Source organism: Theobroma cacao, chromosome 2 (genome assembly GCF_000208745.1).
Source record: "Theobroma cacao cultivar B97-61/B2 chromosome 2, Criollo_cocoa_genome_V2, whole genome shotgun sequence".
In the NCBI taxonomy this organism is placed as follows: Eukaryota; Viridiplantae; Streptophyta; class Magnoliopsida; order Malvales; family Malvaceae; genus Theobroma; species Theobroma cacao.
Genome location: NC_030851.1, coordinates 4,703,519 through 4,725,042, shown reverse-complemented (window position 1 = coordinate 4,725,042; position 21,524 = coordinate 4,703,519). Strand labels below are relative to the sequence as shown.

The window sequence follows — 21,524 nt, the reverse complement described above, 5'->3', positions numbered from 1 at the left end:
TAACATTTAATATTTGCCTTATTCATGTAACACGGTTAGTCCGAGAATTACACGTACTTTTCGTTAGGTAACCTTTTGCGGAAAAAGAGGTATTGTTGGGTTTGGGTGATAATCCAAAAACCAAATGGTAATTGGGCCGCAGCCTGCCTCATTTCAATATTGGGTCCACATGCTTGATTGGGGCGTTAATTGAACAACCATGATCGACCATAAAATGAACACATACACAGATTATATGCTCTAAGATAGTATACATTTGAGTGGTTCAGTAGTTAACAGATATACACAAATTACCCCTGCAGCCGCATAATACCACCAAGCCTTTTGGGCTGAGAAGTCAAGTGTCCTTAGCTTCAGAAACCAGAGAACTTGACACATTCAGTTTTATCACCCTTAGCAATTGTTAACCAAAAATTCTGATGAATATGTTGAACCACATTCTAATAGAAAGAATGGCATCATTTGTTTGTATAAGCCTTACTAATTATCGTCCTCGTCGTAATCAGAAGCCTTTTCATCAGAATCAGATGCACTGTCGAAGTTGATATCTTGAGATTCGACTGCATAACCATCCGTGGTATCACTGCCTATCTTCAAGAAATCTTTCAAGTCATCTAATATGTAGGGTTCTACCAGTTTCCAAAACCACATAGAATTGCTTCCTAGAAATCCTATCCAATACACTTTCCCCTTTCTCTTCACTCTGCAATGAAGAGTCTTTGCTTTCAATGTTTTTACAACCTTCTCAACACCTTCACGGCTTCCTTTCAGCTTCAAAAGAATATCCCCATATGATGTTTTGTAGCCCCCATACATATACCAGTATGCAAGAACAAGGGGGGAAAGCCACCGGTGAATTAGCTTTGGGATCACCGGTTGACCCCTTGGCCAAAACTGGTCTGCATAGAAACCAAAATATGAGTGGGAGATGGTACTGAATTTGTGTGGGATATCATCATTACCATCGGTTGGCTTACTAGAAGGATGTAACCACTCATGGTATTGATCATGAATATGTCTCTTCAAAATAGAATGTGTAACAGAATTCTGATTAAACTCAAACCGTATCATGTGATTCTTCCTCTCTCCATCTGAGTCTATCTTTAAACCACCCAACAGCAACCCCACCAAAATCTGTCGTTGTTCTTTGCTTAACTTTAAGCTCACAGGCTTCTTAACCTCTTTCCTGCTCAAGCTAAGGACATAGTCAAGCTTTTCAATCAACGGAGATTCAATTTCATATTTCTTTTGGCACATCAGATCATATATTTTTTCTGCCTTCAAAAAATCTCCAGAAGAGAGGTATCCACCTAAAATGGTATTGCATGATCTGGCATTAACACCGATTGTCGAGTTACCATGCATTTGGCCAAAAATTTCCCCTGCTTTCTCAAGATTACCAACTTTAACCAAAGAGTTCAAGTATATATTGTAAATAGTACGATTGGGTCGGCACTTCTCTAGGCACTCCAAGAAGGTTGACTCCAATTTATCATGTAAGCTCATATTGAGGTACATATCTGTTAGCTCAATGTAAGATGGCATAAGTGGCTTCTTACCACTCTCCATGAATTCTTTCATGAGGGATTCTGCAAGGTCCATTTGCTGGGATTTACATAAAACCTCTATGATTTTGTGGTATGCAGCAACACTGGCAGAACCCAAATACTTCTGCATCTGTCTGAATACCTCCAAAGATTTCATAATTTCTCCAACCTTTGCATAAACTTCCATTTTATATACAAAAGCTTGAGAAGGGATATTGCCATTGGAATCAAGTAGTTTGAGCCAAGTTCTTTCGGCTTCCTCAACATCCCCTTCCTTTGAACAAGCTCTCAAGATAGACACAAGCACTTCTCTGCCCTCCTCCATACCTGCTTCTTGCATCATTTTCCTGAGTGATTTAATCCTTTCTTTATCCACTGTATCCTGATAGCTATGCAACCAAATTAGGCCACCATAGATATCTTTTTGTACCTCAAGGCCACATGTTTCTAAATTGTGGAAGATAAACTCAGCCTGTTTTAGATAATACTTTGAAGAGCCTCCTGGTTTGCTCAAAAGAGCTCTGAAAAGTGAGTTATGCAAGCTAAGACGTGGTTGGTAACCTCCTAACTGAATCATCCGATTGTAAATGCTACATGCTTCATCCAAGCAACCGTGAACTGGTGAACTAAGATATGCAACAATCAAAATATGAAATGTAGATTCACTAGGCACACGTCCCTGGTTGATTATGTCATCAAATATTTCCCGACATTTTGCAAACTTTCTCTCCTTGCCCGTGTAGTCTGCTAGCTTGGTAGCAAGAGCAAAATCGAATCGATACCAATGTTGCTGCATCATCCACTTATAGACCTGCAACATGAAAAAGATAAGAAAACCACTCACAAAACTGTTAGACTTTTGTTTAGGGGTTTTATCTAGAACGCTGCTTGTTTTTGAGATTATCCGTGTTGAGTATGCTGCCAAGTGCTCCTTGAGCAGCTGCTTCTTTCGTAATCGTTCAGAATAAGCTTCTCTCATGTTAGCTTCTATGCCAACAGGAGTCTCTAACTTCTCAAAGTTTAAGACTCCCCATGGCATTCCAGCTTATCATTAATAAAACCCATCTTTACAAAAAAAAAAAGGAAAAAAAAAAAAAAAAAAAAAAAGAAGTTAAGTTTTAATTTTAAAAAAAGTTGAAAGTAATTTGTATCCCTCAAAATAATTTTTTTAAAGGTACACAATTTTATTGCTAGTTGTCACAATCAAATTAAACTATGGGCTTTTATAAGTATAAAATGAAAACAAAGCATAAAAATNTTAATAAAAACCCATACTTTACAGAAAAAAAAAAAAAAAAAAAAGTTAAGGTGCCAAGCCAAACCCAAAATATACAATCTAACAGCCAGAGAAGATAATTCACTCCAACTTTAGAAAGAAGGTAGGCAAGCAAACCTACAACCTAGTTCAGCAGGACAGCAGGCAACAGCAATTCAGACAATAAGTGACACTGAATTCCCCATTCTCTCCCACTTTTAAAACAATTCAAAAGTATTATAGAAACAATCAGAACATTCCCGCAATAAAAAATACAACAAGCAGAATCAGGAAGGAATCAACAGACAACAATATCATACTTTTTGGCATGTAGCAAAAGTAAACCCTTTTGAGTTGGAAAATTACTTGTAACACGTAGGGATCTTCACTTTAGCAAAAATAAGCGATCCTGAAATATTTCCACCATTGGTTAGCTTAACTGCCTTTTTGTTCCTTCTTCCTTTTCTAAGACCATTTAATACCCTACAACTAGCCCAAGTTAACTAAAATATTAAGTATCACAGTGTGAAACACTAAAATAGATTAAAATTTCAACAGGTCAATCATAACATGAATTTATTTACCAAACCAAATAATTGTCTTTCTCAATTTTATTATTATTATTATTATTTTTTCCAATCATAGTATCAAAGTTGTAGCCTCTAACATCAAACTGATGATGACCCACCAAATATTCCTTAGACTGTAAGCAAAACATTATCAAAATCCAAAAGAAAAATTACCCTGAACCCGGTCTCATTTTCGCGAATTCTGATAGAATGAACCGCCAAGTAAGTAGCATCCTCTTGCCTCATCCACTTCTTTTGCGCATTCAAAATCCTAACCAAAGTCCCCGCCTTGTGAGCAGGCAACTCCTTGCAAAGCCAAGCAAGCTTCGACCTTCTCCAATGTTCAGGTAACTCTTCCAACTCCTTCACTTCCATCTCCGGCGCAACCAAATGCTTCATATCGTTCCCCGCAAAAACCCCACCATCATCTTCAAAAGCAAATGCTTCATTCTCAGTGTTTGAAGAATCCCACTTCTCTTCCCCTTCCTTCTCAGCGATGAAACTAACGGGAGCCGCCGAGAAGGAGGAAGAACTGAAGAAACGGTGGCGGGAAAATGAAGGGGGCAGTTGTGGGGTAGGGTGGGGGATACGGGGGCGGAAAACGAGGACTTTGGTGTGGGAAAGAGGGCGGAAAAGGCGGAGGAAAGAGAGAGAAGAAAAAGGGTTAGTGCGCATAAGGGTTTTGCAGGGGGTAGGGTTTAAGGAAGGGAAGCTGGTGGTGACGGTAGTTAGAGTTGGGGAGAGGTCTTGCGCTCTGTTTACTAGCATTTTCTGCCTATGCCAACCTTTTTTCCTTTTGGTTCTTGAGACTTTGTTTTTGATTGGCGACAAGAGATAACGTTTGGGCTCAGGTGCCAGCCACCACTTATTGTATAATTAGTTGGGCCTAAAACCCATTTCTTCTTGGCCTGCCTTAGGGCATTGAATGATCTCATACATAATTAATTGTTCCATGAATCCTTGACAAGATTTATTGATTAAGTAGGATATATTAGTATATAACATATGCTAAAGAAATAACCCTTTTGATTAACTCAGTTGTGTCAGAATTTTCACACCTTAAGACAAGATAATGTGTACGAACATGATTAAACCATTAATTCAACATTCTCAAGCACTAAATGATTCAATAACTGTGAGTTTAACCAAATCAGACTGGGAGATTTAATCTGCTAACATGTACTGACTTTTTGGCTTATGCATATTAATTTTACATTAGGCATGTAACCTTTTTTTATTCATTATCAAGTCATGTAGGAGTCAAACTTGTGTTATGTCTGGCAGTCCTCAATAAGTCCATATGGACTCAAACTTGTCCACTGACTAGTTAGTTTAGGCCAAAAAAGGGTTCATTTTATGGATTCTTTATCAGTTTGCAGATTATTTATTGATAGTCCTGGCATCCTCTTGAATTAATACTTGACTGGCACCTTTCAAAACTAGCAAGTTCAGACAGGAAAGTATTTTCGAACCTAGGGATCTTGTTAATTCAGTTTAATCCTTTTGTCACAATCTCAGGTTGCTGTTAGCCTGGAAATCAATCTTTTGGCAAGAGATCAGCTCAAGGCTGATGGCTGAAGGGTATTGACAAGGTCACTTAATTTTCATCTGTCACAGTTAGCCATCAAGTTGTTGACACATGTTCAAATTCTCTAGATGATCATAATGGGGAAAGTTTCTCTGGATAATATTGATAGCTCTTGTCTGACAGGTTTAGTTAAGGGAACCACAAAGGTTTCATTTCCACCAAAGGATCAGTGCCTGGGTTTCCCTCTCTGTTAGGGAAATGCTTTCCAGAAACACCAATAATTGGGGTGTCATCCTTGTTGGCACTGTGCTTGGAAGTGTAATCGCACCAACTCAACTGAGCATGAAAAAGACAGTACTCTAATAAAATGATCACAAGGAAAACTATCTCATCTGCCTTTTCTTTTTCTTTTTATTGTTTTTGTCACTATACCATCACTTAATTGGTTGTCCCATTGTTTTTTCATTTTTATGTATATATATTTACAGAAAACTTGATGTTCCTGCAAGACTTCATGTTGTTGAAGTCACCTTCAAGTGATCTTTCTAGCCACGCTCTTTTTTTATTTAGGACGGAGGACAGAAGACAGCAATGCTGAAACCAGGGTCGCCCATGGTTTTCCAGGCCTCATTTGGGAAATTCCTCATGGTTTCAATGATCATACAATCCCCCATGATCACCTTTAGAACTCATATTTTAAGCTTTAATATATACATCAGCAAATTGCTTTTTAATGATTCTTTCATGCTTATTGCATATATGTAATCAACATGCAACTTCTTCTGCTCGATTAAACATGAAAATAATCTGTTAACTACTATTCAGCTCAACTCGGAGCTAGCTTCATGATTTCACGACATTGCTTGGTTGACAAGACATATATATATATATATATATATATATATATATATATATTATATAACTAGNTTCACGACATTGCTTGGTTGACAAGACATATATATATATATATATATATATATATATATATATATTTATATAAACCTTGAAAAGCAAGTTATTTGCATCTAAAGAGCTAATTACTTCAGATGATTTGCCTCTAAAAGAAATACTTTTTGGTTATGGATATGCATCCATATTCCAAGCATATTGTTAAGGTTGGCATCCATGTTTCCCAGGTATTTTTGTTATGATTTAGCTACCTTGATCTCGAAACAAGAAGCCCAAATTTTCTCCAAAATGAAAAAAAAAGAAGATAAAATAACTTCAACTCTCTTTCTAACTTAAACGTAGAAAAATTAAAAAAATATATTAAATTCAATATTTATGGATTATATATGATGCGAACTCAAAATTTTACATGAAAACTAAAAAAAAAAATTATATAAAATTATAAATCAAGTCAATAATGTTATTTGAAGCAAATATTAATTACTAAAAGGTGACGGACCGCTAGCCCGCCACCACCTTTAACCCTCTACACACAGCAGCTTGCAAACCCCAACTACCAAAATTCTTGTAACCACATTTATACTCCAATATTTTTGTACTTGATTTTGCAGGCTGATATCAGTTAAAAGGGTTTCTAGTTGTTTCACTATGAAATTATTAAATAACCTTAAATGAAGGTTGTAATAACCTGTATATATATATATATATGAGTTCAAATTTTGCAGTTTGTGGTATGTGACTGGTCATGTTGGGCAGCAAATCAAGTGTTGAACCGTTTCACATAACTCCAAAGAGTTGCCCTCGTAAGTTGAGAAACCTTATCCAGGTAAAAGCCCCAAATCAGTCATTTCGGGACCAACCTTTCAGACGAGACAGACAACAGAGAAAAACACCATGGACAATCCAGTCATTTCAGCACACTTTTTCACTGATTCATAGACCAATCATCGGCCGATTCTTCTCCCCTGGAATTCCCAAACTCTAAAGGAGCCAAAATATGTCTCTTTCTCTCCCTTCCTCTCAGTTTTGGATAAAACAGGAACAGAACATAAAAAAAAAAAATTTTAAGGAGAACCCATTAAAAGTTAGTAAAAACTTTCTTTTAAACAGAGAGGAAAGGAAAGTAAAATCTGCGGTTAGAAAAAGAGGGGAGGAAATAAAGAGGCCATATAAAATCCTTCAAGAAAGAAGAAGTTCACGAGCTCTCTTCTTGGTTTCTTTCTTAAATCTATCTCCAGAAAATCATTCAAAAAAGGAAAAGAAAGAAGAAGTTCAGGTGGGTAAAGATTTCACGGGCAAAAACCCATTTCTTCACCAACCAAAACAGAAAAAAAAAACACATCAAACGGTTATTGTACTGCCACGTCACCCCACCACCATCACCGCCTTACTCGATCTCAAACTGGGTTTCTCTGAAACCGTGCTATGATAATGTGAGTGCTTTTTGTTTGGCCCTTTTCTTTTTCTTTTTCTTTTTTTTTTTTTGGTCTGGGGTTTCTCTTTTTAAAGGTTTAAGCTTTGGTCGAGTCAAAGAGAAAAGAGAGAAATGGATCGATCAGCAATAACAGTAGGACCTGGGATGGACATGCCAATCATGCATGACAGCGATCGTTATGAACTGGTTAGAGATATCGGTTCAGGGAATTTCGGGGTGGCTAGGTTGATGAGAGATAAGCAGACTGAGGAGCTTGTTGCTGTTAAGTACATCGAGAGAGGTGAGAAGGTTAGTGTCTTTTATTATTACTTTGAACACCAAAAGTTTCTGAACTTTTTAGTGATTTTTTCTGGGTTTTCCATGTTTGGGAATTAATGGTTTTCTTTTTGGTGGCTCAGCTTGAATGGATTTAAATTTGGTGAAGAATTATGTGCTTTGTTGCATGTAGCTTTTTGGAGTTGGAATTTTTTTAGTTAATTGCTAGTTTAGATGATCAACTTCTTTCAATTTCTTATTTGTGTTTATTCTGTGTGTAACATGCTTTCCTGTATTAGTGAATGGGAAGTAATGGCCCCTGTGGGTCTTTAAGTTACTGTTTGATGAAGTTTAATTTGGCAGCTGCAAATGCAATTTGTTGATGTTTATTTTCTATTTTAGATTTCTTACATAAAGGGTATTGAATTTAGAAAATCATTTGAGACGGAATGTTTGGAACTCGATATGCTATAGTTGATGTTGATGTGAAATTTTGCACTTGCAAAATGCGTCTATGAAGAATTTCTCAGTTTGATTTTGTGTTTCTTTTTCCTCTTTCTGTGTTGTGTGCAACAGATAGATGAAAATGTACAAAGGGAAATTATCAACCACAGGTCACTAAGGCATCCAAATATTGTCAGATTCAAAGAGGTCTATTCCATCATTAAGGTTTATTATATCTCGTGTCATCCTTGAGAAAGATTTAACTTGTGATCTGTTATTTGACATAGGTCATATTAACACCAACCCATCTGGCTATTGTGATGGAATATGCATCTGGAGGAGAGCTATTTGAGCGGATATGTAATGCAGGCCGGTTCAGTGAGGATGAGGTTCTTATTCAACAGATTCCAAACACCCCCTTCTCTCTCTCTCTCTCTCTTTTTTTTTTTTCCATTAGTGCTCCGGAATTTTCTTTTATGTAAACTGGTATGTTTTGCAGGCACGCTTTTTCTTTCAACAGCTTATATCAGGAGTTAGTTATTGTCATGCAATGGTGAGTAACTTTAGTTTTGTGCTGTTACTTTTGTGAAAGAGAATACAAGTTGACTCAGCTAGATCCCTTTTGCTGAATTCCTCTCTAAAGCAAGTATGCCATCGGGACTTGAAATTGGAGAACACATTACTGGATGGGAGTCCAGCTCCTCGTTTGAAGATTTGTGACTTCGGGTATTCCAAGGTACCTGATCTGCCTTTTAGCATTTGCATGTGCCAATGTGGAATTTAAATTTTTAATGTTCAATTTTGAAGCAAAATATTGTTTGATCAGTGCATTAAAAGGTGTTTGCAACACATTCAACTCCTTCCTTTTGGTGAGGGGTCCCCTGTTTCTTTCCTTTTTCTCTTTTCCCCTCCCCTTTTCTCATTTCATTGTCTTTGATTGTCCGTATACATTTATGTTGACATTGTATAGTTTTACCAGTCTTCAGTACTGCATTCACAACCTAAATCGACAGTTGGAACTCCAGCTTATATAGCTCCTGAAGTGTTACTAAAGAAAGAATACGATGGAAAGGTAATATTGCCTCTTATTTGTCTGGATTAAAAACTTTCATATATTTGTCAGGTGCAAGTTCTGTCCAACAAAGAATGTTGTGTTCTCAACTAACAGGCTTCTGCTTTATTGTTTCAAAGAACTATTCTAGTCTCAGCATGTAAACCTTTTTTCCTGTATTAAACCTTTGATAGCAACATTAATCGCCTCTTCTGCTGTCAGTTATTAATTGCTTTATTCTCCTGTCTTACCTGAATCACTCTGGTGCTACATTGTTTTATTGGCTTTGTGTTTTAAACTTCTCTGCATATTAATTAAGAGTGATAACTAGCTAACATCATACCTTACTATAATTTGGTTGAAGATGAACGGTGCAAAATCTAAGGGATTAGGCAATGTAATCTGCCAGGCACCATTTAAGAACACTTTGGCCTGTGTGTTTCCTCCCTTTGATTTCAGTACATGTGTGATAAATCTAATGCTTCTGTGCATTGTTCCTGTTCCACTAGAGGCTACATGTTGCATAAAGTGACCAGTTCTGACAGGTTAAGAATAGATACTAGTGAGAAGACAATCTGTATTCATCCTACCAGTTCTCAGAGGTTAAGAATACCAGTCTTAGTTTAGTTCAGTCGACCCTAAAGGAAGATGTAGAATACTTTTGAAGTTTGACTCATTCATAGTTTCTGTTATGTGGACGCGCTTAATGGATGGAGTAGGACATGTGAGGCAGATTAGAAATGTGATCTGGCAGGAATGACATTTTCAACTACTTGCTGAGGCTTGAGTTCTAGCGATTGAATCTTATAGCTAAATAAATTATTTTGTAAAATCTGCATGATGGGTATATTGTTCAATTGTTGCTGTGCTTAATGTTTTATGGTTCACTTCCCAATCAAAATACTTCAATAGAGTATTATGGTATTGCAGTAGTATGAGGGCAATTATATTACATTCACCCTAAGCACATGCAAACTCATGTTTCTCTTAGTAAGAAATATACATGCTAAATTTATCTTTTTCCAATTAAATATGTCAGGTTGCGGATGTCTGGTCTTGTGGGGTAACCTTATATGTTATGTTGGTTGGAGCATATCCTTTTGAAGACCCTGAGGATCCTAAGAACTTCCACAAAACAATACATGTAAATTCATTTCTCTTTCAATAATTGAAAGTGGAAACTTTTTTAAAATCTTGACTAATAAATCGATGGTTCTTGCAGCGAATTTTAAATGTCCAGTACTCAATCCCTGACTATGTCCATATATCTCCTGAGTGTCGTCATCTAATCTCAAGGATTTTTGTGGCTGACCCAGCGAAGGTTAGTCCTCTGTTTGTGACCTGAGTTTATATTCATGCCTCTGACATTTCAGGGTCAGTGCTACTATGCTCACAAATCACAAACACTATCTATTGATGGTTTATGTTTTATTTCTCGAGTAATGATGTAAAATAATTCCTAATAACCATACAAGTTATAAGTTCCTCTTCCCATGGTTCTTAATTCATAAATTCTAAGTCTATACTTCTGATTGATCTTTATTGCAACAGAGGATATCCATTCCTGAAATTAGGAATCATGAGTGGTTTTTAAAGAACCTACCAGCAGATCTCATGGATGAGAATGCAATGAACAGCCAGTTTGAAGAACCTGATCAACCTATGCAAAGTGTTGATGATATTATGCAGATCATCTCTGAGGCCACTATTCCTGCAGCTAATACAAATAGTCTGAATCATTATTTGACTGGTAGCCTGGACATTGATGATGAAATGGAAGAGGACCTGGACAGTGATCCTGAACTTGACATTGATAGTAGTGGAGAGATAATATATGCAATATGATTCTGATAGTGCCCGTGTGCTGAGAAGGGTGGTCATCCAATGCTCATTGAAGTTTAACCTTGGAAATTGGAACTTTGGGTGGGAAAGGACAAAGGGGGTATCATTTTCTTGAAAGTGGGAGACAGTATAGGTACGGATTTCTCCGTCAAGCGAGAATCCTGCTGTGTGCTTGTGTTCTCTGTATCACTAAATGCCCTGCCACTTTGAAGTGGCATTATGTACTGTTTCTGTAGTCTTGTAACACCTGTAATGAAGTGTTAACGTTGTCTTTAATTGTACTGGTGACTCTGTCTCCATTTCTAGAAAGTTTATGACTCACAGGCACAGCTTACAGTTCATGAAATGGTCCTCTTGCTCTAACATAAACTACAACTAGCCTTGTTTAATTTAAAATTGGATAGTAATTAATAGATTTATAAGTGGATGAACATGGCCATCCGAATCAGGGTCAATTTGACTGTGTTTAATGGAATAAAATTAAGCTGCAATGGGCAATGAGTATGCACTTATTTCCTGTTTTATTAGGTTCTGGCCAATGGAATCTCACCTGGCATGTATTTTGCGCAGCACCAGAAGGATCAAATGTCAAATTTTCTGTCGTTATCACTAGCCATATCATCATTGAATATTTATAAAAGGGATCCAAATATTCTCCTTTTCAAAAAAAAAAAAAAAAGACAGCAACTCTGCTAATTCAACCAACAGATGTTTGGCAAAGCACCTACTCAAAAACTTGTCCCCCTCAAGGAACCTTCTTCCTCAATGCATTATAAGTTGCAGAATGATTCGTTGATCAGGGATGTTTTCAAATGAAATCCGAATGCAATAAACAGCAGAGAGGTTTTTTTTCTTTCTCTTTTTCTTTCTGAAAAGGCAGAATCTAGGTTTATGTTACACACCCTGGACAAATACATCTTCAGTGACGCAAGGATATGGGTAGGCTTAGAGTTTTCCTCCGAAGAATGGGCTTTAACAACTGACCTTAATTTGGTATGTATGTTTGAGCATGAGCTTCCTTTCTTGTCCAAGAGACAAAGTAACATATCTATTTTCCATATATGGCCTAGTTTCCCACAAAGACTAAAACGGTAATTGATGTATGAAACACTTGTCGAAACTATCAATGCATACAAGCTTTTAACCATAGCTAGGACCATATCCTCGTGATATTCTGTCCTGGCCACAAGATCATAGGGCGTGCTAGTTTTCCAGTCTCTCTCAAAAACTCAAGGTTGAATCAAGGAAAATACAAAAATGGCATTGGTGTTCAAAGTTTCAAGCCAAACATCCTAAGCACCAGCTTGTCTGATCTCCCAGCCGGAGCCTTCTCCAATTTTGATAAAATTCTCCTAAACAGCCTGCTCTCGCCAGTTTTTTCTCAGACTCAGAATGCCACCTGTTATAAAATGGGAGACATTAGCAATGCCATCAAGAAGTGAATATATGACCTTGGTAATTTTGAAAGTGAATCTTGATTACTACATAGTTACAGAAAATAAAAAAAAAATGTTGGTAGAAATGCAAATAACCAACTTCACAATTAGACTTCAGTAAATGATTAATTAAAAACATATCTGACATTTATCGGTTGTTTTCAGAGGGACAAATTCGATTATCCCTACACCTGGCTATCATGTGATAAGATTAAAACCAAAAGTCAACTGCACAAACTACCATTCATTTTCTAAGTGACAGACATGGATATCAGGTCCAAGCACTTTTACCTGTTCAGATTACAGCCTATTCAGTTTCAGACTCACTTGCATTTACCAAACTATTCGGCAGCACAGCTCCTGATATATTTTTGGGTCTTCTATGCCACAAAAACATAAACCATAGGGTCCTCAATAGTGCCCCATTTGCAAAGTGTGGAATGAAAATACGCCCCCAATAGGGGTAATATGGGCCTGGCAATTTGATCAATGTAAAGATTATTACAATTGCTATTAGGTGCCAGGGAACTTCTGCATCCTGAAAATCAAGTCAAATGATCAACAAATTGTTATGTGCTGACATTTTGGATAATATCTATACTTCAATAAATTCTATTCAAATGTTACAACAACAAACTTGTCCAGACATTTATTTCTCTATGTGCTGAATTCTATGGGGAGCACAATGGGGGGATGCTGTGAGGAACATCTGCCATAACTCAAATTTACCAGAAACACCAAGCATATTATGATGTAGATTCCCAACATCTTTTATTCATTAGTGACAAAAATACTTACCTTGAGAAGAGGAGAAAGTTCCAATGCAGTTTCTTTCAAAACCCCCATGAGTACAAAGCCAATGAGTAGGGGAACAGGGATAATTGTCAACTTCTTTTCATGTGCACAGTAGGACATCTCACTAAGGGAGGACACTGCCAGTAAAGGTACACTTAAATATTTGACAACTGCCAATATAAGATCAAGTATGAGTTGAACAAAGTTCTCCAAAACTCTGTTCCAGGGGAATCTCTTCACCGGCAGAGGAGAACTGTCCCACAATCTTCTTGCCTTTTCTATTACATGGTCAAAATTTATTTTTTCAGGATCACCTGATTGACCTGTTGCCATATTTATTGCAGAACAGATACTTGTTTTAGTACTCCAAATGACTTGATTTTGTTTCATAGTCAAACTACATCTGTGTGCTTCAAGATACTGAGATGAATCCTGCTAAAAATAAAAGCACAACAAAAAAATAAATAATAATCTCTAGAAGATAAGAAAAAATAGGCGAAAACACAATAATAAGCAACCCATTGACCTTGAAGACCAAACATCACTGTCTTATTCCCTTGGATCAAAAATAGATAAATAAAGATCACTTCCAGCTAAATGGAGAATATTGTTGCAGATAATCCCGTTCATAAAAGAGAGGATGCATGAATTTTGCACACATTCAAATGAACAATTATACTTTTAAAGAAGAACATAGTACTTGCTTCTTATTACACAGATTACAGAATGAAACTTTACAAGCAGATTCGCCAAACAAAATCAAGCAAAAAGGAATTCATATCCGGCAACTAAGAAGAGGTATACCTCAAAGGACAAAAGAAGATTTAACAATGCCACAAATAAGTCCCTAAAGTGATTGTCGAAACTAATTTAAGAACTGAAATACTTCTCTTATTTGAGCAGAACAAAACATGTGCAGTACACATATCATTTTTATGCTGCTTCCGACTTACTAAGAATCCCACAACCACCTATCTAATAACAACCTATTATAAAATCCTGGAACCTTCTTCTCTCTCCTATGAACATAGTCAGATGAAGGCATGGGGCGCCACCTTAAGCGGCCAAAGCTTAATATAAGAGGAATAACAAAAAGCAGTATTAAAGGAGCCCGTTTCGTCAGGATTAAGACTAACAGAATACAAAGTAACAAGGGATTAAAGAAGGCTAATGGAATGAATGAACGTGAAGCTACCATAGAACATTGAATACAATTAGACACCTCATCCCCAAAAATAAATGAAGCTGCATCGCATATTACAACTAAGATTACGGCTTTATAATTAGGCAATTCAAGACCCATTTCCAAAATCTATTTTTTCATTAGCCAAACATTTGTAATGTAGAAACATAAAGAGCATAAACCCACAAATAATAAATCCAATTAAAAACAAAACGCAAACCCCAAATTCAAAATGAAAAGCGTTGTCTACCCAACGTATACAGGAGAAAAAGGAGCAAGAGAAAAGCTTTACCTTGAGCTTATGAAGAAAAGGAGAATGAATTTTAAGAGACATTTTAGGGAAGCCATGGAAATGGGTAGAAGCAGATAACAAGTGAGAGGAACATGGATTGGTTGTTGCCATATTCGATAATCTCAAAGACCCTTTTCAGAGATTTATGCTAAACGCCTTGAAAATGGGTTTTTCATGAATTGCACCAAAACGACATTGTTGAAATTGTCGTGGAAGACTGGGTCTGGGAGGGATAAGATCGAAACTTTTGATAGTTGGAACTCTTTCCTTTTCTTAGAGCTTAGAGCGGAGAAGCGTTTCTGTTGATGAAGGGTTTAAGGGGTGGAGCCAGGATCTGCTAGTGCCACGGCTATTTTACGCAACCGTGAATCTTGCCTCGGATCGGGTTAGATTTTGATGTCTACGGATAAACAGTGGCAATTACGGAATATTCACAAAAACCGACATGAAAAAGATCAATGTCCAAATGGAGGAAAGAACAATTGGGCTACTCATCAATGATACTTATTTTTCAATCTGTTCAGGTGGCCTTATTATCTCTCTAATTAGTATTGTTTGCTTTGGCAATGTCCAGAGGGTTGAAAATGGAGTTAGGTATAATTGCAAGGAAATCAAAGCTAATTATTTTCCAAAGAGAACACTAGAATCAGATTATCAAAAGCCAATGCTAATTCATACCAAGGCTTTTGGCAAATCAGGCTTTCATTTTTTTTTTACTGCAACACAATTATTGATTTATTGGAGAAATCAAAGATGGAAATTTGGGCCTTCCATAGATACAAAATCATCTTATTTTCTATGGTACAACAGAGGAATTTAGCCCATTTTAGCAACTATCTACTGATTTCCCAACAAAACTTGGACTGCATCTTCAACCAAAGACTCTTTTATTCTACTTGCTCAGGATTCTGGAGACCTTCAAAACAGGATGGAAGCCTTTTCAATTTCACTATTCCACTTCACGGCCACCTGCAAGAACCAATTAAATCAGGCATTTAAGCTAAAGAACTCGAAAGCTGGTGCCAAATTTTGCATGTTTATTACTTGAATATGACCACAATAGAAACAGAAAGTGAAGTAATAAACTTACTTCAGAAGGGAAAAAAGGAAGAATATGTCACGGAAACAAGGGCTGGTAGAGAAGCCCTGTATTTTCTGGATAACCTAGCATTATGTTAAGATTTTGAAGTGCTTGACCAGAAGCTCCCTTCACAAGATTATCAATCTGCAGAACAGGTTTTAAGAGCTCAGAAAACAATGAGAGGACACTATAATATTTTGCATAGGATGTGCATATGCTGAAGGTTAATACATACAACTGATATGATTATTGCCCTTCCAGGGATTCGATCAGGAAAGACATTCATAAAACAATAGTTAGAACCTCGAACATTATGAGTATGAGGAACAACTCCCTTGTCTAACAATTTTACAAATTCTTCTTCCTGCCAAAAAGAGAAAAAAATAAAGTAAAATTAGTATTTAAGACCCAAACACCACTGAGATGAACAAACAAGAGTCATATAGACTAGCAGGTATAGCAAGCACAAGCCCACATGCAACCTGTAACCATTTAGAACCCTACAATAAAATAAGATATACCTGACAAATAAAACAAAGTATAAAACCAATTATGTTAGATAAGATGTACCTCATAATATTTTCTTAATTGCTCATATAAATCCTCAATTGTCACTCCTTGAGACATTTCCACATATATTGTTGATTGCATTCCACGGGTCTGATATGACAATCAAGGAAAAGAGAGTCACATGTTCTTAATTCCTTTGAAAGGAAAGAGAATAGAAAGCTATTAATACTAAAACTCAGCTTATTACAAATCTTACCATTGGCATTAGGTGTGGTGTGAAACTAACAGTTATTTTTGAATGTGCAGCATCAGATAGTCCCTGTTCAATTTCTGGGGCTGCAAAGAAAACAGAACAAATATTAACACTGTAATAACTTAGGCCTCCAGAGTTGCATTAAAACCAGATATTCCACCTAGCATAGTTCCATCAATAGATGAAGTACCATTATCATTTCCAAATTAGGCAAAAAGAATATAACAAATTTAAACAGGTCAGGGTCCATCTACCTTAATTACGAGATGAAGACAACTAAGTAGACCCCAAAATCAAGATGCATAGGATTCCACATACTCACCATGGCGATGTCTTGTAACACCGTAAGAATATATTCCTTCAGCTATTTCAGAGTATAAATTTGCTTCCTTGGCTCCACGTCCTGCAAAAGGTAATCTAGATCAGAATTGCTACAAAGAAATGCAGCAACATACAGAAACTGTTGTTAAAAATGTGTATGAAGATATAAAAGAAGGAGAAAACCAACCTGCTCCACTCACACCAGATTTTGAATCAATAATGATATTTCTGTGTTTAATGAGTTTAGCCTGCAAGTTAAAGGCAAATCAGTAAAATATTGGATGTCTAATATTATTAACTAATAATAAATTCACATGGGCATAGCATCAGTGGTACAGCAATCAAGCAAAAAAGATTATCAAAATGGGTACACATATTACATGCATCATCCATAAAGCATCTATATCAACAAAAATTTAAACATCAGCTACTCAAGTGAATAAACATGTGACATAAAACAACTTAAAACACAAGAAAATGGACACAACCTTTATCAAGGGAACAAGTGGAAGCTGAATAGATGTTGGATAACAACCAGGATTAGCAACTAGACGTGCACTTTTCACTTCCTCCCTTAAAATCTCTGTCAAGCCATACACAGCTTCTTTCTGGATTAAGGTGAAAACTAACCAGTTAACATAAAAAGTAATATCGAGAAAAGCAAAACAAAAACTCTCAATGGAAATGTCAAAAACAATCGCATATGACACCCTTTCTCAAAAAACAACTGGGTAAAGGATAGAAAAATTAATCAGTTACAAGATAGGTTGGCAGAATAAAATATAACCAGAGCTCATTCTCAACAACAAGGTCCAGTGAAGTATAGGAAATCTGAGGTGCTAAACAGAAATCTTCCCACTGGAACTTGAAGTCATATATGAGTAGGTACAACAACCTTTGCAGCAGTAAAAATTAAAGAATTATCTGTATTTTATTAAATAAAAGAAAACCTGCAATTCTGGTGCACTATGGGGCTGACCATACCATTCCTCATATTCATCAATATCTCTCAGCCGAAAGTCCTGAAATTATTGCATAACACATTACATGAGCAGACAACCATACACCAGGCATGCAAACAGATCTTTAAAAGAATAAAAAACAATACCGCAGAAAGATCAACAATCTTCAAATGGCGGGGGAGGCCTTTGATGATTTCCTGAAAATATTTAAATTAACAAAATTCACTATGATAAGAAGACTATTTTGAAGTAAGGAAGATAAGGTTTGTCAGGTTATGAAGGTACAGAGCACCTGTGTAGTTCCATGAGGCAAACAACAGAACACAGCATCCACGTTAGAGAAGTCTGCATCCTTAACCGAAACCATAGTTGGCAGATTCTGCAAAAAACAAATGGACTCAATCACCATCCAAAAGAGACACAACAATGACATACTTGACCAGCCTTAGAGAGTAGGCATAGCCACTACTTTTAAAATTTACAATTCAATATATTGCGATGACAAAATTCACTCTAGCCCCAAAATTAAAGTTCATTGTCGGAACATAGGAAGAGTTCTTGCTTACTTGTGTTATCAAATGCGGAAACACTGAGCCCATTGATTGGCCTGCTTTTCTATCAGCAGTCATCAGCGTAATGCCAAAGTATGGATGGTTTGCTAAGAGCCGAACAATCTGTGAGAAAATAAACAAATACATAAAATAGAATCAATTTTTATGCTACCAGTTAGCAATTAACATAGAGATAAATAGCACATAACAAAAACCTCAAAGCTAAAGATATAGTGTAAATATAAGAAATTTCAAACCTCAGCTCCAGTATAACCACTAGCACCCAGAAGACCAATGCGAACTTCCTTTTTGTTCTGTTGTGAAGATTGCATACATTTTGTAGTTAAGGCTGAGGCTCCGCCTACATTGAGCCTCACTTTTTCATTTCGATTCTTCAGTTTTGAAATCTTTCCTTCCTCCTAAAGTTTTGAACACCCAAAGTTAGGTTTTGGGAAAAAAGATAAATTAACACCAAAAATTCAAGTATCTTGAAACTAAGAACTTTGATTTTGTTTCTTTTCTAGCATTTCCTGGGGAACCAAACAATGAGCTTTCGTTTGAAAACAAACCTTCCATAAATATCCTTGATTGCAACAAATTGAACTGAAAGTTGCAGTGCTCATTTTGTAATCAAATTCTGCACCACCAAATTCAAAAAATGAAAAAGTTAAGCTTTAATAGACAAAATGTGATCATGTTTGGATTATATAGGAGATTGCACACTTACTGCCGATTGTAAAATCTGGGTTTGTTTGGAAAGAATAAATAAAAAGTTGGTCTCAAATTGTTCCAAGTGAAAAAGATGATGCTTGAATTATTAGAGAACCAAAATAAATTCCCAAAACCCTAGATGCAAAAGGGTTTTGTTTTGTCTTGTCTTGTTCGTAACTGTATGTCGAGGGTCCATGGAAAACTCCGTGCAACCTCGTGACGTGGGGAAACTAAAAGAGAGCACGTGCGGAGTCCAACGGACTTGATTCGAGCAGCCAACTCCCAGTCGCAACTCACGCTCTCGAGACATCGCGAACACAGAAATTGACCAATCTTTAAATTAAACAGCGCTAGTTCTAATTGAGGAATCAAGGGTCTTTCACATACGTCAGTGCTTAGATATTGGTGAAATTAAAACCTTGCCATATTTACTTAAAAAATTAATTAGATATATAATAATAAATAAAAAGGTAGAGTTCAATTAAAAATTAGTGGAAAGTAATGGAAAATGTTTTTTCATCGAATAAATTATACAATATACATTGAAAGCTAAATTTGATTTCTGTTTGGGTCGCAACTTGCTGCAGCTTCCGACTTGCATTTCGGCAGAAACATTATTTACAAGGAATATTATACAAGTATAAAAAAAAAATTAATGTACATCTCAATGAGCCTGGATTTGTTAGCAAAATGCTTACTATTGCATCCTCCTATCGATCTAATGTAGAAAGAAATGGAGCTTGGGGTACCCTTCTCGGAGTATGACAGTTTTCATCTGTACTTGAGCTTACTGGTGAAGTCTGGGGCATTAGTTCTGACAATCTGTTTCTTTCACTGGTAATTCTATTCTGCAAAAGAGTTTGTTGGTTTGTCAGTTTATTTCTTCAAAAGATTGCTAGTGTAACAGAAAAGCTGAGAAAAATGTGTATGTATATGTATATGTAATTACACACTTAGAATTTAGCATACAAACGGGACCCAGGAAAATCATGTGTCTTGTGTGTCGGAGTTATATACCTTGAGGGTCAAACTTTGCAATTCTTGTTCAAGTGAGATGACTTTGTTTTTGAGGTGCTCAAGTGCCTCTTCAGCGGCCGCAGGGCAGATGTCAGTAACAGGTTTTGTTATACCAGCAGCCTGAAAGTTTGGGTTCAAATGAGACCAGTAAAATTCCTGAGAAACCTAAGAGGTCAATCACTGTTCACGTACCTTTAAAACACTTGTACACAATCCCAATAACTTCTGTGCTAACTGCACCCGGTCATCATCAGATTCCTGTAACAGATTTATAGACGGTTATACTTGTGCAAATGTGTTGAAGCCTACGAAGAAATAGCTCTGTGGACTGTTACCCTTAGTTTATTATTCAAACGTTGCTCCTCGTCAAAATTAATGTGAGGATTTTTCCCAATAGAAGCACGGTAATGAGCAAGCTCTTCCCTGACACGTGAAAGGACAACTTCTGTCCGCCGCAGTTTGGCACCGAGGTCTTCATTTTGAATTTTTAGCATGTTGTTTTCCTCCTATTGCATCATTCAAGGAAGAAAAGAAAAAAAGAAAGACAGATCAGAGTTGGCAACTTGGCATTGATTTGGAGAGGAAGTCTTTAAACTTAAGACCAAGTTCAATAATCAACATCACCCAAATTTAGTAGCAAAAAGAAAATGTAAAATCTTGCCTTAATTTTGGCATGATGATGAATTCGCTGTTGGAGGTTTTGCTGGCCAGACAGCTTCTTTACTTCTCCTTCAAGTTCCATTACTTTCTTCTTGTAATTTACATTCTCCGTCTACATATACGGTAGGGAGTTAGGTCCAAAAGCCAAGGTTCAAGCAGTTGAAAAAAATCAGTCACAAACCCTATACAAGCACCAACTAAATCTACTACTTGATTAAATAGATCGGTTTTAAGACTTTAACCTTAAGCATTTCATTTTCAGTTTTGAGCAATTGGTCTCTCTGACGAAGCTTCTCCAATGCTATTTGGGCAGCTACCACCTCAGCCTGTTTTCTATCGATTTCCTCAAGCCACCTGTCAACAGAAAATGTGCAGCAAAAATGAGCATAGTTAAAATATGAAATAGATAACTGAAAAAAACCTTTGTTGCTCCGACTCTTCGTTTTCCTTGAAATACCCATGTCTGACATATAACCTATGGATATGGCTATGGAGATCCGACCCTCCAAATATATGGAAAAACTTAAAAAAAATTTGAAGGTACCCGTGTCGGACACATACCCGTATCCAACACTTACCCCCAAGTCCGAGTAACATAAAAAATAACCAAAAAGAGCTTTAGCTTAGAAGCTGCTAATCTCACCCTCGCCTCTCCTCAACAAATTCATTGAGTTGCTGCTTAAGCTTGACAACCTCATGCTCCTGTACATATTACATAATTCAAATAAATCAGAACACATAACAGGCAATATAAATTCAATATATCCAAGCTAACCATACCTTCACTTGAGATTCTAAACTATTAAGTCTAGCCTTCTCTGCTATTTTCTGCACTTGCTGATTATCCAACAGTGACTACATTCAAAAGAAGAGAATCATAAGATAGACAAATCCAACCGTAACTGTATGTATGTACG

At 36.6% G+C, this 21,524-nt stretch overlaps 5 protein-coding genes across 7 annotated transcripts in view; 1 reads left to right on the top strand and 4 right to left on the bottom strand.

Annotated features, from left to right (window-relative positions):
* LOC18607881 (pentatricopeptide repeat-containing protein At2g15820, chloroplastic) lies at positions 160 to 4,159 on the bottom strand. The gene is made up of 2 exons (XM_007042286.2): positions 3,546 to 4,159; positions 160 to 2,358 (listed from the first exon to the last, which is right to left on the bottom strand). Exons 1-2 carry the CDS (start codon positions 4,137 to 4,139, stop codon positions 481 to 483), a joined length of 2,472 nt encoding a protein of 823 aa, XP_007042348.2. The 5' UTR covers positions 4,140 to 4,159; the 3' UTR covers positions 160 to 480.
* On the top strand, positions 6,816 to 11,181 carry LOC18607880 (serine/threonine-protein kinase SRK2E). The gene is made up of 10 exons (XM_007042282.2): positions 6,816 to 7,241; positions 7,342 to 7,531; positions 8,075 to 8,149; positions 8,230 to 8,331; positions 8,442 to 8,495; positions 8,586 to 8,678; positions 8,922 to 9,014; positions 10,033 to 10,137; positions 10,216 to 10,314; positions 10,545 to 11,181. Exons 1-10 carry the CDS (start codon positions 7,234 to 7,236, stop codon positions 10,836 to 10,838), a joined length of 1,113 nt encoding a protein of 370 aa, XP_007042344.1. The 5' UTR covers positions 6,816 to 7,233; the 3' UTR covers positions 10,839 to 11,181.
* LOC18607879 lies at positions 11,660 to 14,870 on the bottom strand. Of its 2 annotated transcripts, none has more exons than XM_018115864.1 (4): positions 14,542 to 14,870; positions 13,070 to 13,501; positions 12,563 to 12,809; positions 11,660 to 12,234 (listed from the first exon to the last, which is right to left on the bottom strand). In XM_018115864.1, exons 1-3 carry the CDS (start codon positions 14,650 to 14,652, stop codon positions 12,579 to 12,581), a joined length of 774 nt encoding a protein of 257 aa, XP_017971353.1. In that variant the 5' UTR covers positions 14,653 to 14,870; the 3' UTR covers positions 11,660 to 12,234; positions 12,563 to 12,578. The 2 variants fall into 2 exon arrangements, with proteins under 2 accessions (XP_017971353.1, XP_007042342.1); XM_007042280.2 differs by having other exon boundaries at positions 13,070 to 13,498; positions 14,542 to 14,864.
* Positions 15,183 to 19,066, bottom strand: LOC18607878 (probable N-acetyl-gamma-glutamyl-phosphate reductase, chloroplastic). The gene is made up of 15 exons (XM_007042279.2): positions 18,947 to 19,066; positions 18,789 to 18,856; positions 18,477 to 18,638; positions 18,235 to 18,342; positions 17,961 to 18,047; positions 17,815 to 17,865; positions 17,657 to 17,728; positions 17,195 to 17,314; positions 16,894 to 16,954; positions 16,708 to 16,788; positions 16,389 to 16,468; positions 16,193 to 16,282; positions 15,858 to 15,986; positions 15,632 to 15,766; positions 15,183 to 15,510 (listed from the first exon to the last, which is right to left on the bottom strand). The coding sequence occupies exons 2-14, from the start codon at positions 18,840 to 18,842 to the stop codon at positions 15,659 to 15,661; spliced, it is 1,203 nt and encodes a 400-aa protein (XP_007042341.2). The 5' UTR covers positions 18,843 to 18,856; positions 18,947 to 19,066; the 3' UTR covers positions 15,183 to 15,510; positions 15,632 to 15,658.
* LOC18607877 (phragmoplast orienting kinesin 2) overlaps positions 19,412 to 21,524 on the bottom strand; it is a 14,530-nt gene continuing 12,417 nt past the window's right edge. For both annotated transcript variants that reach the window (XM_007042275.2, XM_018116299.1), the window contains 8 exons: positions 21,388 to 21,462; positions 21,251 to 21,309; positions 20,850 to 20,961; positions 20,609 to 20,719; positions 20,283 to 20,453; positions 20,140 to 20,205; positions 19,948 to 20,067; positions 19,412 to 19,778 (listed from right to left, as the gene is read on the bottom strand). In XM_007042275.2, coding sequence (XP_007042337.2) covers positions 19,641 to 19,778; positions 19,948 to 20,067; positions 20,140 to 20,205; positions 20,283 to 20,453; positions 20,609 to 20,719; positions 20,850 to 20,961; positions 21,251 to 21,309; positions 21,388 to 21,462 — 852 coding nt within the window. In that variant the 3' untranslated portion in view covers positions 19,412 to 19,640. The remainder of the gene's footprint in view (positions 19,779 to 19,947; positions 20,068 to 20,139; positions 20,206 to 20,282; positions 20,454 to 20,608; positions 20,720 to 20,849; positions 20,962 to 21,250; positions 21,310 to 21,387; positions 21,463 to 21,524) is intronic.

Bases quoted from the DNA above. Each gene is read 5' to 3' on its own strand.
- LOC18607880 (XM_007042282.2), top strand. The intron at 8,496-8,585 runs GTGAGTAACTTT...TCCTCTCTAAAG, and splicing joins TTAGTTATTGTCATGCAATG to CAAGTATGCCATCGGGACTT. The intron at 9,015-10,032 runs GTAATATTGCCT...TAAATATGTCAG, and splicing joins AGAAAGAATACGATGGAAAG to GTTGCGGATGTCTGGTCTTG.
- LOC18607878 (XM_007042279.2), bottom strand. From the start codon at position 18,842: ATGAGCACTGCAACTTTCAGTTCAATTTGTTGCAATCAAGGATATTTA. The intron at 18,639-18,788 runs GTTTGTTTTCAA...TCAAAACTTTAG, and splicing joins ATCAAGGATATTTATGGAAG to GAGGAAGGAAAGATTTCAAA. The intron at 17,729-17,814 runs GTATTGTTTTTT...CAATAATTTCAG, and splicing joins AGATTGTTGATCTTTCTGCG to GACTTTCGGCTGAGAGATAT.
- LOC18607881 (XM_007042286.2), bottom strand. From the start codon at position 4,139: ATGCTAGTAAACAGAGCGCAAGACCTCTCCCCAACTCTAACTACCGTC. The intron at 2,359-3,545 runs GTAATTTTTCTT...TTCATGTTGCAG, and splicing joins AAAATGAGACCGGGTTCAGG to GTCTATAAGTGGATGATGCA.
- LOC18607879 (XM_018115864.1), bottom strand. From the start codon at position 14,652: ATGGCAACAACCAATCCATGTTCCTCTCACTTGTTATCTGCTTCTACC. The intron at 13,502-14,541 runs GTAAAGCTTTTC...TTTTATTTTTAG, and splicing joins CTTTTCTTCATAAGCTCAAG to CAGGATTCATCTCAGTATCT. The intron at 12,810-13,069 runs GTAAGTATTTTT...CTTGATTTTCAG, and splicing joins AACTTTCTCCTCTTCTCAAG to GATGCAGAAGTTCCCTGGCA.